At 43.7% G+C, this 15,596-nt stretch overlaps 1 protein-coding gene across 14 annotated transcripts in view; it reads left to right on the plus strand.

Moving 5' to 3' along the window:
- Nucleotides 1-1,289: 1,289 nt before the first annotated feature.
- C5H12orf75 (chromosome 5 C12orf75 homolog) overlaps nt 1,290-15,596 on the plus strand; it is a 92,695-nt gene continuing 78,388 nt past the window's right edge. For 5 of the 14 annotated variants that reach the window (XR_009736522.1, XM_061417176.1, XM_061417181.1 and 2 more), the window contains exon 1: nt 1,346-1,745. Coding sequence is in view for 11 of the 14 variants with exons in the window: in XM_061417176.1 (XP_061273160.1) it covers nt 1,379-1,745 (367 nt within the window). In the remaining 3 variants the exon portion in view is untranslated. Of the gene's footprint in view, nt 1,746-2,633; nt 8,715-15,596 lie in introns of those variants that run through there. The other 9 variants (XM_061417186.1, XM_061417183.1, XM_061417180.1 and 6 more) reach the window with 6 other exon arrangements.

The following is a 15,596-nucleotide window of genomic DNA, read 5'->3' on the forward strand; positions in this document are numbered from 1 at the left end:
AAATTCACAGTTCTGTCATTAAATCAGAGTTCAAGTTGATCTGGGGTGGCCTTGGCTTGGGATAGCTTGAAATAGGATCTCAGTTCTTTGACCAGTGATTGAAGCCATGTCCAGCCAGTGAGAGTGCAGAATCTTAGTCACGAGACCAAGAGGGCCAGTGGCTAGGTCCTGGTTCTTCTGCTTTGGAGAAACGAATTTCAACAAAGAGTTGGAAGTAGCGAAACAAGTGTTTTTTTAGGAGGAAAAACGTATATCATGGATAGACATACACAGGTGGGCTCAGAGAGAGTCGTGCACCTTTGTGGGCACACTTAGTTGCTCAATGGTGTCCAGCCCTTTGCAACCTCATGACCTGTAGCCCGCCAGGCTCCTCTGTCCATAGGATTCTCCAGGCAAGAATACTGGAGTGGGTTGCCATTCCTTTCTCCAGGGGATCTTCCTGACCGAGGGACTGAACCTCCTGCATTGCAGGCCAATTCTTTACTGTCTGAGCTATCATGGAAGCCTTTCCAGTAGCTTCAGTCACTTATTTGAGGCAGTTCTTCTGAGTTTCCTCTGGTCAACCATCTTGCTTTGCCTGGCTCTGAATGCATATTTGGTATAATTTAGGGCCCTGCCCCTCTTGTATGCAAGCATCTTTTGGCCAAGATGGATTCCAGTGCAAGGGTTTCTGGGAAGTTGACGGAGTATATTATAGTCCAGCAACTCCTCCCTTCTCTGACTTCTGAGGAACCTTTCTGTGTATGTGCAGTTTGGGGGATCTCCTTGATCTTAAGAATGAGAAATATGTATGTAGTCTCTTTATCTTCTATCCAAGCAGGACTGGGCTCCTGTCATTGTCTTCATCTTGGAGCATCTGCCCACAGGGGACAGATGTCAGCTGCTCAGCCTGAAGCCCGTTTATCTCTTGCATCAAGGTTCTGGATCCAGGTTTTTCAAAATTGCAGCAGATACTTAAAGTCTAGTAGGTTAATATGACCAACATAGGGAAGACTTTATGTTCCTGTTACTGGCCAGTGTGGATGGGGGAGCAGAGTTGTATTGGCTTTCTGTTAAAGCAGAAATGGATTTCCGTTTATAGAAATATTATATATTTGGGGGAGGGGAGCGCCCATTTGCTCAAAACAGGTGTTCCCCGCCACTTCCTCCACCGACCCCCTCCCGTCTCCCGCCCCCCCGCCCCGTCCCAAAACACACATCCTGAAGTAGGGAGGGGAAGTGGGCAAAGAGAAGAAAAGCCAAAGAGGATGTGAAGGGCCGCCAGGTGGTCATCCTCCACAGCCCTGCCTCATCCTCCAGCCCGCGCCGGCCACACCCCTCAGCCCCGCCCTCACCCCCAAACCCACTTTAAACTCCCGCCCCCTCTTAACGACGACCAATGTCCGGCCGGGGAGCCCTCAGGAGGCTGAGGATTGGCCGGCGCCGCGGTTGCCGAGGTGACGGGTGGGTCCGGCGGGGTCCCAGAGCCGGGTGCTGCGGGGGCGAGGATTGCCGGGCAGTTTCCGCCCCGGCCAGCCCAGGCCTGCGACGCCCAGATTTGCGCTCCTGGGTAGCTAGAGTGGGTGGTCCCCGAGAGCCCCCCGAACCCGTAAGCCCCCGCCGGCCTCCGGCTCGGGGCGCGCCGCCCTCCGCCTTCGTCTCCACTCCCAGGATCTGCGGCTGCCAGCTCCCGAGCGTGGCTTCCCCGGCCGGCGGCGCGATGGGCTGCGGGAACTCCACCGCCGCCAGCGCGGGCGCGGGCCAAGGTGAGCGCGGCGGGCTGCTGGGTGCGCGGGCACCGCGACTCGGGGGCGGTGGGGAGTTCTGCAGGGCTGACCGCCTCTGCGGGAGAGGCCAGGAGAGAGGCGGCGAGAAGGAAGGGCGCGGGGACCCGGGGCAGGGAGGGCGTGCAGCCCCCTCTCCCCGTCCCCGATTTCGGGACAGGAGCCGATCGTCCGGTTTAGGACAGACTGAAAACGGGGCATTTCCCCTCCCTGTGCGGGGGCGGTCACGCCTGGATGAGGAGAACCTGCAGGGCGATTCTGCGGAGGGAGCGCGGGGAGCCCTGGTGGCGGGGCTCCCCTGCAGCGGGTAGTCCCGGCACTCTCCTAGGAGAGAGGTTTCCTAGTCGTGGCCAGCGTCTGCTCCCTCTTTTCTCGCACTCGCTTCCGCAGGCCTCGGGCTCCAGCCCCTCGCAACCCAGAGTCTGCACCTGGAAAAGTGCAGCAGAACGATTCAGGACTTTCTTTAGGGGGAGGGAAGGTGCTAGTGGGTTGAGAACTGCAAACAGGGCGCTAAAAATTCATCTGTTTTGATGTTTAAGACCGGCTGGGCTGTTAAGATTCCTCTGAGAAGCTGCAGTATCGAGGATGCTTTAGAATATGTGTGACAGAGCTTTAATATTAGCAGTGATCTGTTCTTATGTTTTTCATTAAAAAAAAAAAATTGAAACCTCTTTTTACACTTCTTCATTGTGTTGATTGGCCGGGGAAGTCGTCTAGATTCCCCCTAGTCAGCCAGGCGTTGTATCAAGTGACTTATTCCAAAACTCAACCGTTCTCTTTGACTCAGCTAGTGTCTACTTATTTAAGAGTCTGGGTCTGTTTTGAGTAATACAGTATCTGCTGACCTATTTTGGTGTCTTTTGGATACAGAACTCATATCTCCTCCAATTGAGATCAATCAGACGCCACATCCCATCCCAACCAGCAAATGGGAAGGGCGCTCTGATGCTGCAGTGTTTCCAAGGCGGGAGTGAATGCCCGCTCAATGACTTTGTGACCTTGGGCCTGTCACTTCCCTTGATCCAGACCTCCTGGAAGATGTAGTTTAAAATTCAAGCCTTTCCAGTTTATTTATTTTAAAGTTTATTTTGATGTTCACTTATGGGATCAGATGTGGGAATCTGCTCATTTAATTGGCGAAGTTTGTTATTCCTCTCTGGCTGTCAGTGACCAGACATACGGAATATTTTAGGAGAAGGCACTAAAATATGTGGAATTCTAGTCCCAAAGCTGTGAATGAAGCCAGGTAATGATTCATTGAAAAGTTTCTTTCTGACAGGTCATCTTTACCATCTCGAATTAAATTCCCAATCTTGTGACAGGCAGAGAGCTCCTGGGGAACAAACCCTTTTAATTCTTGTAACAGAGTCAAAGGTAGTGAGCTTAATTAGTGCCTTAGCATAAGGACAGGAGTCTCACTTGAGAGTGGCCAGACAGCTCTGTGTGGAAACCTGGAACCATGTCAAGACCATATTCTGCACCAGGAATTACGATTTACTCTAACAACTGAGGTTGAACTGCGTAGGTCCACTTATACATGGATTTTTTTTCAATAGTAAATACTGTAGTACTACATGCTCTTCAGTCATTTAAATCCACGGGTGTGGGACTGCGGATATGGAGGGCTGACCATGAATTATACTCAGATTTTCCACTCTGTGGAGGGTTGGTGCCCCTAATCCCCGTGTTATTCAAGGATCGAATGTATATCTCTCAACCTAACACGCACTGTGTCCCTATGCCTTCCATTGCATGTGTACCTTACTTTTAAAAAGGTTAAAAACCATTACCTTTAGTTTGGTACGTTTTCCATGTTGTCATAAAAAGAAAGAAAGAAAAGAAAAGGAAGGATTTGTAACCCATTTGCTTTAAAGTAGAGCTAGCTTACTTCAGGGTGTGTCGTCTCCCTGTCAGGGAATTGAACCCTAGTCTCCTGCGTGACAGGCAGGGATACTTACCAGTATTCTAATGAGGAGGGTTTCCCTGGTAGCTCAGTAGGTAAAGATTCTGCTTGCAAAATCTAGGAGATCTAGGTTTGACCCCTGGGTGGAGAAGATCCTCTGGAGAAGGAAATGACAACCCACTCCAGTATTCTTGCCTGGAAAATCCCATGGACAGAGGAGCCTGGCAGGCTACAGTCCATGGGGTCGCAAGAGTTGGATGCGATTTAGTGACTAAACCACCACCACCGGCTTACTTCATTTATATTTTTGTTTGTTAATGAACTGCCTGTCAGGTTTGGAGATAGAGGGAGGTTTTCCATTGCTAAACCAGGACTATGATAAGTGAGCTCTGCAATGGTGAGGTAAGAAATAGAGACAACATGATTCTCTTTACAAATATTTGGTTGACCTTTATTCCCCCAATGAGCACATTCCTTTTTATGTAAAGGGAGATACAGTTATATTGAAAAAAACCACTCTGAGCGCATGTCTTCTGGATGAGTAGCCTCACTTTTGTTCACGAAGGACAGCTCCTGTAAGAGCATGCTGTTCTCTCCTCAAGCTCGCTCTTTGCTAAAAATTACTGTGTGTTCAGAGAAGAGGAAAATAGCGAGGGCAGACTATAAAACACGAAGGAGAAGAAAACATGAGTTGGGAGTTATTGCATCACCTCTTTGATGACTCTGCCCTTGTTTCTGAGAAGTCATCCCCCAAACATTTCTCTGCTGGTGAGTCCGGGTGCCTAGCCTCGGGCTTTGGTCATTGTTATTTCGAAATTTTCTGTCAGTTGATGTAACACCTTAGGTTCAGAAAGGAAATGCATCAAGAGGAAAGATGGAAGGGTAAGAGAACTAAACCACAGTGCAAAGGTTTCTTTCAATTGTGAACTTTGGCATCAGCATTAAATACGCTATTGCCCAAGCTGCAAATGCATGTCACTGAACCCAAGTAAAATGAAATGCATTAAATTGGTGTTGTCTCCACCCTCCAGTAATTACAGTGCAAAACTTCTGAAATGTCCCAGGAGTCTTACACTTCAATAGTCATTTTTAAGCTTTTCAGCCAAAAAAAAAAAAAAAAGAGAAAGATGGTGGGCAGGTGCTGAACTTGAATGTGGAGAGTGAGGCTCAAGCTTGACATTGGCACTGTGCTGGCTGCCACTGTGGGCATTTCACTTTACTTTTTTGAGCAACAGAATAGCACTCTACTGTAATTACTATATAGAAGTGGAGTAATACCACGTTGAAGGTGAAATGGTGTTCCCTGAATATTTTTCTATAAGAACACAGCAAATCTGCTTTCAGAGGATACATTAGCACTTTATAATAAGGACCCCCAACCTGAAATCGCCATTGTAAGCCCTGTCTTACTCCCTAAGTAATTCAGGTAAAACCACATAATTGTTTCTTTTCCCTGGGCTATCTGGACAATAGCTTTTCTTGGCTTTTGTCTGGTGAAATTGGTTTATATGACAAATTGATATTTAGTAGTGTGCTTCAGTAAATTTGATTCTGTATGTCCAATACATGGAGAAACTAAAATGCAGTACAGTGATCAAACAGCCAGAAGTAATCCGCTCATACAGACCCTAGATAATTTAGGTCAGATTTCCTTTGCAGTAGATTTCTAAGTGGAAGCTAGTACATGGTCCACCTCTGTGTGCAAAGCTTCATACTCTGTTAGGGAATTTTAGGGCAATGGTAGGGGCAGCCAGCAAGGGATGACTGTAGAATGAAATCAAGCTTTCCCCCTCTTGAGAAATTGGTTTGGTGAAGTAGGAAGATTCACCATTTGAGAACACCTGCAAAGCAAAGTGTAGTCAAATATACAATGAGCATCCAAATGCCCAAGAGATGTGGAATAAATCATAGTTTATTCAGAGAAGTCTTCAGGGAGGAGTCAAAGTATCCATGCTATCAGGGTAGAAGGGGACACGAGAACCACTTTGATTATACGAGCGCAGTCCCCATTTTGATGTTTTAGGACCATCACTGTCTCAATGTAGGAATTTGATTTTTTCCAACCTAGAACTATACAGGACTTCTTTTTTCCATTCAGTGACAATTCAGTACGTTTTCCCTGCATAGTGTAGAGTCTAGACTCTAAACTTTAGAGGAACGTCTGGGTTTAAGAGCCCGTCTTTTAAAAATTGGAGTATTGTTGATTTACAGCGTTGTGTTAATTTCTGCTATATAGCAAAGAGGTTGTTATATATAGTTTTAAAATCTTCTCTTGGTTTATCTTAGGGTATTGAATATAGTTCCCTGTGCTTTGTAGTCAAATCGTGTTCTTTTTCCATCCCATGTATAGTAGTTTGAATCTGCTAACCCCAGACTTGCAGTCCATCTCTCCCTCATCTCCTCTCCCTCTTAGCAACCACAAGTCTGTTCTCTGTGTCTGTGAGTCTGTTTCTGTTTCGTAGACACGTTCATTTGTGTAATACTTTAGATTCCACAGTGATATCGTGTAATATCTTTCTTACTTTGATAGATAAAAAGAGTCCATTTTGAAAGGGTTTCATTTGCTACAGGCAGGGAGCTGTTGCTTTCTCTGTGTTTTTCTTTGCTCTCCGTCTCCACCACTCTCTTGATCAGCAACCAGATTCTCTATTCCCTTGTTTTTCCTTGAATATATTCCTTAATTAGGCGGAGACATGAACACCCCTGCATTTGAGCTGATGAACCATAGCAGGTCAGTCATTTCCTGTGTCGAGTCATACATGTAGATTGTTGCCTGAGTCTGTAATGTAAACCAGGAAATCCTATTTTATGTGAACCAGAAAAATCCCTTCAAAGTTTGGATGGTTCCAAATGTGTACAAGAGCCTGGTTCAGTGTAGACTATTTTGCAGGCTGTGAAAAATATTTGCAGCAGCAGAGTCATTTCAGAAGTATTCTGCTCCTGGTACTTGATTGAATTGTTGAGTTGCTTTTTCTACCAGAGATGTGTAAGTGGCAGCTATCTGACCATAACTTAGTTTATTACTAGACTCTTTCTATAGTGGTTCTTCTATTTTATTCTATTTTATCATTGTACCCAGGGAGTTACTATAGTTCTTTTGGGTCCAGTTACTTAGGTTAGTTATCACCTTATCCTCTATTAGATACATAATTACATTCTCTTCTGTTGCTGTAGCTATGTAGTCCAGCCTTCATCGACATCTGTAGATGGTTTCAGTCAGTTCAGTTCAGTCACTCAGTCATGTCCGACTCTTTGTGACCCCATGAACTGCAGCACGCCAGGCTTCCCTGTCCATCACCAACCCCTGGAGTTTCAAACTTATGTCCATTGAGTCAGTGATACCATCCAACCATCTCATCCTCTGTCGTCCTTTTCTCCTCCTGCCTTCAATCTTTCCCAGCATCAGGATCTTTTCCAGTGAATCAGTTCTTTACATCAGGTGGCCAAAGTATTGTAGCTTCAGCTTCAGCATCAGTCCTTCCAATGAATATTCAGGACTGATTTCCTTTAGGAGTGACTGGTTTGATCTCCTTGTAGTCCTAGGGACTCTCAAGAGTCTTCTCCAACACCACAGTTCAAAAGCATCAATTCTGTGCTATAAAAGCAGCTTTCTTTATAGTCCAACTCTCACATCCACACATGACTACTGGAATGGTTTGGTAGTTCTGAAATTCAGCCACTGTGCTCAGCGTTAGTCCAGGCTGTGTAGTGGTAATAATATAAAATTTTGCTGATATCATCAAAGAAGTCATTAATATCTTATGTGCTTCTTCCCCCTAGCTCACTTAGGCACCCCCCTCCCCAGCCAATCTGTCTTTCTCTTCTTTAAATATGCTCCACTCATTCTTGTTCTCTGTCTATTTGAAATACTCTTTCCTGGAGAGCTGATATTTTGTTTATTTGTTGTCATTTTTGTTCCCCTTCCCCAAAGGTAAGCTTCATGAGAGTCTTGTCACAGCTGGACGCTCAGCCTCAAGACCAATATTCAGTCTTTCAGTGGAATTTTTGGGGTCTTAAAAATTTTTTTCTTGAATGGATAAATATATTGGGGAAACAAAAAAGATATAAAATTAAGTCCTAACTTGTTGTAGGCACTCTCTGACTGATATAGCACTAGAGGAATGAAATAAAACCTTAAGCAACCAGGGAAGCCTGCTTGGAAGAGGTGGGACTTGATTTGACTTTGCAGAATAGGTAGGATTTGGATAAGCAGAGAATGGAAGGGAGGGCACTTTTAGAGCAGTATGAAAACACAGGGACAGAAACGGGCTCAGTGCATTTCAGGGCAGTGAGAAGTCTGTCCTGACTGGGTCAGTAGTTCACGTTGGTTGCAGAGTGTTGGAAGTAAGAACCGTCAGGATGGGAGTTGGGGAGGACAGAGAGGCAAGAAGGCCTCAGAACTGAGAGGAGGCTCTGGAGCCCAAAGACCCCAGTTCAGATCCTGCTTTCATCATTTATCAGCTGCATAACCTGGACAACTTGCTGAAACTGTCTATATCTTAGTTTCCTCAGCTGTAGAATGGAAGAGTAGTTATAGAACCTACTCAAGATTAAATGAGTTTAATATATATAAAGTGCTTAGAGCAGTGCCTTATTGTCTAAGTACTTAATGTGCTATTATTAATACAGGGAAAGACTGTCATAGACTGGTATAGAAGGAAGGAGCCAGCAGTAGAGTGATGTAATTTAAGGCTGTCGTCAGGAGTCCATGAAGTGAGAGGGTTGTTGGTGAACGATGGAGGCATTGACATCAAGGACCCCTGCAAGCCAGTTGGGCTGAGGACCGGCTACATGTGAGGGACGTAGGAAGTGGAAGTGAAGCTGCTCAGTTGTGTCCGACTCTGACCCTTTGGACTGAAGGCTATCAGGCTTCTCCGTCCATGGGATTTTCCAGGCAAGAGTGCTGGAGTGGAGTGCCATTGCCTTCCCCAGGGGATCTTCCCAACTCAGGGATCAAACCCAGGTCTCCCGCATTGCGGGCAGATGCTTTACCATCTGAGCCACCAGGGAAGCCCTAGGGAGGTAGCGGGAGGGAGAAATGAAAATGTACCCAAACTGTTAAAGCCTAGGAGACAGGTGGCGCTAGTGGGAAAGAATCTGCCCACAATGCGGGAGACCTGGGTTCGATTCCTGAGTTGGGAAGATCCCCTGTAAGAGGGCATGGCAACCCACTCCAGTATTTTTGCCTGGAGAATCCCATGGACATAGGAGCCTAGTAGGCTCCAGTCCATGGGGTTGCAGAGTTGGACACAACTGAAGCGACTTAGCACAGCAGCAGGAGACTGGAAGGAGCTGCTACTCCCTCTAAAGGGAAGGTTGGAGGATGCAGGTGACCCGTTATCCTCTTGGATGGACTGCATTTGACGTGATGTGAATGACAAGATGTGTGAAAACACCTCTGTGCAGACAATTATCTCTGGCACGAAAGGATTAGAAGGTTCACTTGTTCTAGCCCCACAGGATCGATGTTGCAACCATGTGACTGGTTCATGAAGGTGACCCAAGAGAGTTATTCAACTCTGCCATGAGCCACTTACAGCTCAATAGAGACATAGCTTAAATTACAGCAGCTAAATGTCAATGCGTTGCCCTGTGTCTGTACTTATACAGCTGTGTTTATTAATTTTTATCTACTGAAAGCATAGTATTCGGCAAGGGCAACCTGTAAGCAAAGAGGTTTTCTCTTAAGAACATCCACATTCATTAACATGATTTTATTTGCAACAACATGGGTTGGACCTAGAGGATATTAAGCTAAGTGAAATAAGTCAGACAGAAAAAGACAAATACTGTGTGTTTTCACTTATATGTGGAATCTAAAAAATGACACAAATAAATCACTATAATGAAACAAAAACAGACTCACAGGTACAGAGAACAAACTAGTGGTTGCTAGGTAGTGAGGAGGGCTTATGGGTGAAATAGGTGAAGGTATTAAGAGGTGTGTGTGTGCCAAGTCGCTTCAGTCATGTCCAGCTCTTTGCGACCCTATAGACTATAGCCTGCCAGGCTCTTCTGTCCCTGGAATTCTCCAGGCAAGAATACTGGAATGGGTTGCCATGTTCTCCTCCAGGGGATCTTCCTGACCCAAGGATCGAACTGGTGTCTCCTACGGCTTTTGCATTGCAGGCAGATTCTTTATCGCTGAGCCACAGGGAAAGCTCCATTATTAAGAGGTATAAGCTACCAATTATACAATAAGTAAGTCTTATGGATGTAAGTCAGCACAAGGAAAATAGTCAATAATGTTTTAATAACTTTGGTGCATAATCTATAAAAATCTTGAATCTTATGTTGTACCTGAAATTAACGTAACATTGTAAGTCAACTATACTTTAAAAAATTTACCTTTTTAGAATACACTGATCTGAAATTTTTTCTCCACTATTGAAGAAATGACTTACGATTCTGTGTCTCTTATTGGCTTATTGAAAAATAGACATTGCTGTAGATGAACTAAAGAGCTGTTGTTCTACTTCTTTTGGCCAATTGAGCTGATGACATAGTTTTAGAACTATTATGGGTCAGAGGAGACATAGCAAGCTGTCAAAATTAGAGGGAGCTTTGTTTTTTTTTCTACAGTTATGTTTATACAATTCTCAGAGAGATGTTTTTCTTTCATAAAACAAATAAAGAGTAAAACGTTCCTGCATATTTTTATTATTTCCCATAAGAGCCATAATCATTTATATTTCTGATTAAAAGAAGAGTGATTTGTGCATCTTCAGTGCCTTTTAGAAATTCTTCATGTGCATAATTTTATTTTCTGGTGTATGTGTTTAAGTTATCACTACTCAGTCTGAACAAAGAGATACGATTTACTATGTAATTTAGCGATTCATTTGTTTGTGAACAGTTCCAGTATGTTACTTCAGCGCTATGAAGTGCATAGAGAACAGGGATGAAAAAGGCATTAATAGTGTTTTTTCAAATGTACATATGTATTGTGACCTTTCTTTTAAAAGAGGTAAATATTTTCTTTTTGTTAAAATTTGGCATGGGTAAGGAAATTCATAAAAATAAATATATGACTCTGAACCATATTGAAAATGTACTGGGCAGTACAGGGCAATCTTTTAAAGTTATAAGACTTATTAGATTGCCAATAAACATCTGTCTATAGGAACCAAGATGTTACAAATATCTGCTTAATATCACTGAACTGCTGGCTTTATCATGCACTAGGAGTAAAATTTTGTCTGTGTTTGCAGAATATGTGACATGTCATATTAAATTTAATTTTTCCTCAATATTAATTTTGCTATGTATTTTTTTTCAAAAGGGAATTTCTGCTTTTGGAGAGGTAGAGGAGCACAGGAATGAGAAGTGCATTGGGTTGAATGGTGACCTCTAAAAAAGATACGTTCTCATCCTAATTTGGAATGTGTGAATATTGTCTTGTTTGGAAAAAAGAGTCTTTGCCAGTATAATTAAGGATTTTGAGATGAGGACACCATCTTAGGTTATCTGGATAGGCTCTAAATCCTAGATGATGAAGTGTCTTTGGAAGAGCTAGACAAGGAGAAGACAGATATGGAGAGGAGGTGATGTGAGGACGGGGTAGAACAGAGAAAGCACTATCTGGCCACCAGCCACAGAGTGCCAAGGAAGACCCACTGTCCCGTGATGCTAAGAGGCCTGGACCGTGTTCTTCCCGCAACCTCTGCAGGGTGTTGGGACCTCCTGACACCTTGATGATGTACTTCTGGCCTCCAGAACTCCGAGAGCACGTATCTCTGTTGTCTTAAGGCATTTAGCTTGTGGTGATTTGTTACAGCATTCATGCGGAACTAACACAGAAGACATTTTTGTAATTGTTCCTGGAATGGGATATAATCAGAAAATCAGAAAATGAAGAGTTTACAAACAATACCTGCAGTGTGAATAATCATTTGCTGAAGCAGATACAGCACCGTTCAGTCTTGGTGTGATTCACACAGCATTTCAAAGCTGTTCAGAGCCTCAGTTATTTATGGGGGTACCCAATTTCTATAAAATGTGAAGGTTATCTGAGAGGTTTTTCCTTCCCAGATGCCATCTGCCTCTCCAGTTCTCTGACACCGTCCAGTTCAATTCTGATGCTCATATGTGGAGTTAGTGTCTATCACCGTAGGTTTGAGGGCTGAGTCGCCTGAGATGGTCTCACTTCAGACATCAGTATCAAGTATTGGGTCCCCAGCTTACTTGCACTGCTGTCTGACTTGACAGCAAATTTGGGGGTTCTCACATCCCCTCTCCTCAGACCTGACAGTTTGCTAGTATGACTCAGGAAGGTACTTTGCTTACTGGATTAAACGTACTAGTTTATATAAAGGACACAAATGAACAGCCAGATGGAGAGGTACAGAGGTCATGTTAAGAGTCTCAGGCATAGGGGTCTCTGTCCCCATAGAATTGGGGTAACCCCCCTCCTGGCACATGGATGTTCAACTCAGAAACTTTCTGAACCCTGTCCTTTTAGTGGTTTTTATGGAGGTTTCATTACATAGGCCTGATTGATCAAATCATTGGCCATTGGCGATTAACTTGATCTCCAGCCCCTCTCTTTTTCCAAGAGGACAGGGAGTGGGGTTGAAAGTTCCAAGCTTCTAATCAAGCCTTGGGTTTTCTGGGAGCTCCCATCCTGAAGCTACCTGGGGTCCTGCCAAGAGTCACCTCATTGGAAGAAACAGGCTCCTATCACCCTTATCTCTCAGGAGGTTCCAAGGATTTTAGAAGCTCTGTGCCAGGAAGAGGGAATGAAGACCAAATATCTTTCTATGATTCGTCAATATCAGATTAATTTTTTTTAATGCTTGAATAAATTGCATTTGCTGTGCATTTTTAAGTGACTGAGACTCTTGACTTTGGGACTCATGAATACAATTTTAAAATCTTTTGACGAAAGTAAAAGGTATAGACTTTGGTGGCAGTCTGGTGGTTGAGTGCACGCTTGCACCGCAGGGGGTGTGGGGGTGTCAATCCTTGGCTGGGGAATCCTGCATGCCTCACAGTGCAGGCGCTTCCCACCAAAAAAATATATATGTATACACAATCATGGTGAAATGAGGCAATATTGTGAACAACAGTCTTCTAAGTGTTAAAGAAACAGTTGTATTCAGAAGGAAGTGTTTGTCACTGGAACTGAATGTGATACTTTTCTGAGAGCAGACCTTCCCCTCCCACTTCCATTTTTTAGGAAGATATTTAAAATTATAATGATCAATAATACAATTTTGGAAAATAGTCATTAAATCTTTTGACTCACAAAAATTCTAATTTAGGTCTGTAGATTTTGTGGTGCTTCTATCCCACAAGAAACATGGTTACCTGCCTTCCCTTGTGTTAAGGTACCATAGCTATGTTTAAACAGTAGAGAGGCATTTTGGCAGGAAATGAAGTGGTACTAACAGGGAAAAATGTTTTACCCCAGGGGTCTTGAAAGAAGTAGCTATACCACTATAAATATTTGTTTAATAAATGATGAATCTCATGAATCATAAACACAACTTAAAGCAAATGGGATTTTGCCGCTATTTGAATTGTTCTAGTCAAAGTATCTTTTGCATAAAATATCTAGAGAAGAACTCTCCATCTGGTTAACTGTAATCAATGTCTAGATGAAATATGATTAAAATGTTGCACTGAGGGTAACCAGAATTTTTCTTCTCTTTCTAGTAATTTTATGATTTTATACTTCTGCAAAACAAAGACATTTCATATTTTATATACCTAGAAATCCTGATATTTTTGCTGGGAGTTTCAACAATTACAGATTTTGTTTTTCTTTTTCTCTGAGAAGTTGTATGTCAGAGAGTCATGTTCTACCTGCACTGGTTATAAGCTTATCATTAATCCCTTGCTCCTGTGAAGATGTATGCTTTCTTCCCTTTTAGAAAGATGCATGTACATTATAATCATATCTATAGGCTTGATGTCTATACATCAAGTCAGTGTTTCTGACTTCTTGGCCTCCGCACCACTGCAGTTGTTAAATAGATGGTGCCCTTTAAGAGAGGTACATTTGTGAACATAAGAAATGGCCTGCTGATTTCCTTCTGGAAGGTAACACCTGGCATCTGCCTTGGGCCTGCTGGGAAGTTAGATGGTGAACCCAGCAGGAAAGAGGCCGTGGGGACGCCGGAGTCAAGGTGAAGTGGATGCAGGGTTTCTGGTGACTGATGAAAACAGGTGCTGAGGAGACAACATGTGACTGTTTTGAAATGAATTTCACTCACACACTTATTGTGGTTTGTCTTTTCCGGTGCCTTTGTCAGCCCAGGATTAGAAGCTGAAGCAGAGGGATCTAGGGACTGTCAAATAAAATACTGGAGCAGGAATTTTACCTGGCTCTTCTGCCTTCCAGTTCCATGCTGTTGTTTCCCTACCACCCTGCTGCTGTCCGTCAGATACAGTGAGGTGGCTTCTGTCCTCTCTGCCCTCCCCTTCATCTCTAACGGCTCAGCGCTCGTGGCCCTCACATCATGACCGCCGTCTTCTTTCTGTATGACGTCCCAGAATCTGTTCTGATGCCTTCTGCTCTCTCCTCCCCTGAGCACTGCAACCCCCAATCATTCCCCATCTTTTTCCATGAAAATGAAACTAAGAAAACGAGGATATTTATTTTCTTTTTAGACTTTCTCCCAGATTCTCATGCTTGTTTTGATTCTGAAATAAAATGTCCATTTTTATGGGTTTTTGGTGGCACTAAATCTTTTGTTTATTTTTTCCTGTTGAACTCTCCACTGTTATTATGTTTAAGATTTTTTTAAATTTTAGGATTTTTTTTTTTTGGTTTTATGATCTCAGATTCCAAAGCCATTTTTATTATATAATCTTAGTGAGAGTTGTGAAACACAAATATTACTCTCCCCTGAGTAAAGAGTCTTAAGTTTGTTACAAAGTTCAGGTTTGGTCAAAACCTTTAAAGAATTTATTTGAGACATAGTCTTTTTAAAATTCATTTTAAAATAATTGTATTTATTTTTTGGCTGTGCTGGGTCTTCATTGCTGCTTGGGCTTTTTCTCTAGTTGTGGTAAGCAGGGGCTTCTCTATAGTGTGGTGCACAGGCTTCTCATTGCAGGGGCTTCTCTTCTTGGGGAGCAAGGGCTCTAGGGCAGCCGGGTTTTGGTAGTTGTGGCTCCAGGGCTCTGGAGCACAGCCTTAGTAGTTGTGGTGCACCGGCTCAGTTGTTCCAAGGCATGTGGGATCTTCCCAGGTCAGGGATTGAACTCATGTCTACTGTACTGGCAAGCAGAGTCTTTACCACTGAGCCATCAGGGAAGCCTGACACATAGTCTTGATTATCTTTATTCTTTTCTTTGAATTTGCAGTATTATACATCCTAGATTAATATCTCTCGGATAACGTTCTTACAATTTTGGCAATAACTCTTCCTGCAGACTTGTTTGTATTTTGTAGCATGTTTTCCTTTATTTTCATACCTCTGTGACTTGTACAGGAGTTAACTCCCACTTCATAGATAGGAAAATTGAGATACTAAGGAAAATGTGACTGCTAATAACAGTGATGCAGTGCAGGAGATCCAGGTTCAATCCCTGGTTTGGGAAGATCCTCTGGAGAAGGCAATGGCAACCCACTCTAGTACTCTTGCCTGAAAAATCCCATGGACGGAGGAGCCTGGTAGGCTGCAGTCCATGGGGTCACGAAGAGTCGGCCATGACTGAGCGACTTCACTTTCCCTTTTCCCTTTCATGCATTGGAGACGGAAATGGCAACCCACTCCAGTGTTCTTGCCTGGAGAATCCCAGGGACGGGGGAGCCTGGTGGGCTGCCGTCTATGAGGTCGCACAGGGTCGGACACGATTGAAGCGACTTAGCAGCAGCAGCATGATAGTTCTATTTTTAATTTTTCTGAGGAACTTCTGTACTGTTTTCTGTAGTGGCTGCACTGATTTACATTCCCACCAAGAGCGTGCACTGGTATCCT

This window comes from Bos javanicus, chromosome 5 (genome assembly GCF_032452875.1).
Source record: "Bos javanicus breed banteng chromosome 5, ARS-OSU_banteng_1.0, whole genome shotgun sequence".
In the NCBI taxonomy this organism is placed as follows: domain Eukaryota; kingdom Metazoa; phylum Chordata; class Mammalia; order Artiodactyla; family Bovidae; genus Bos; species Bos javanicus.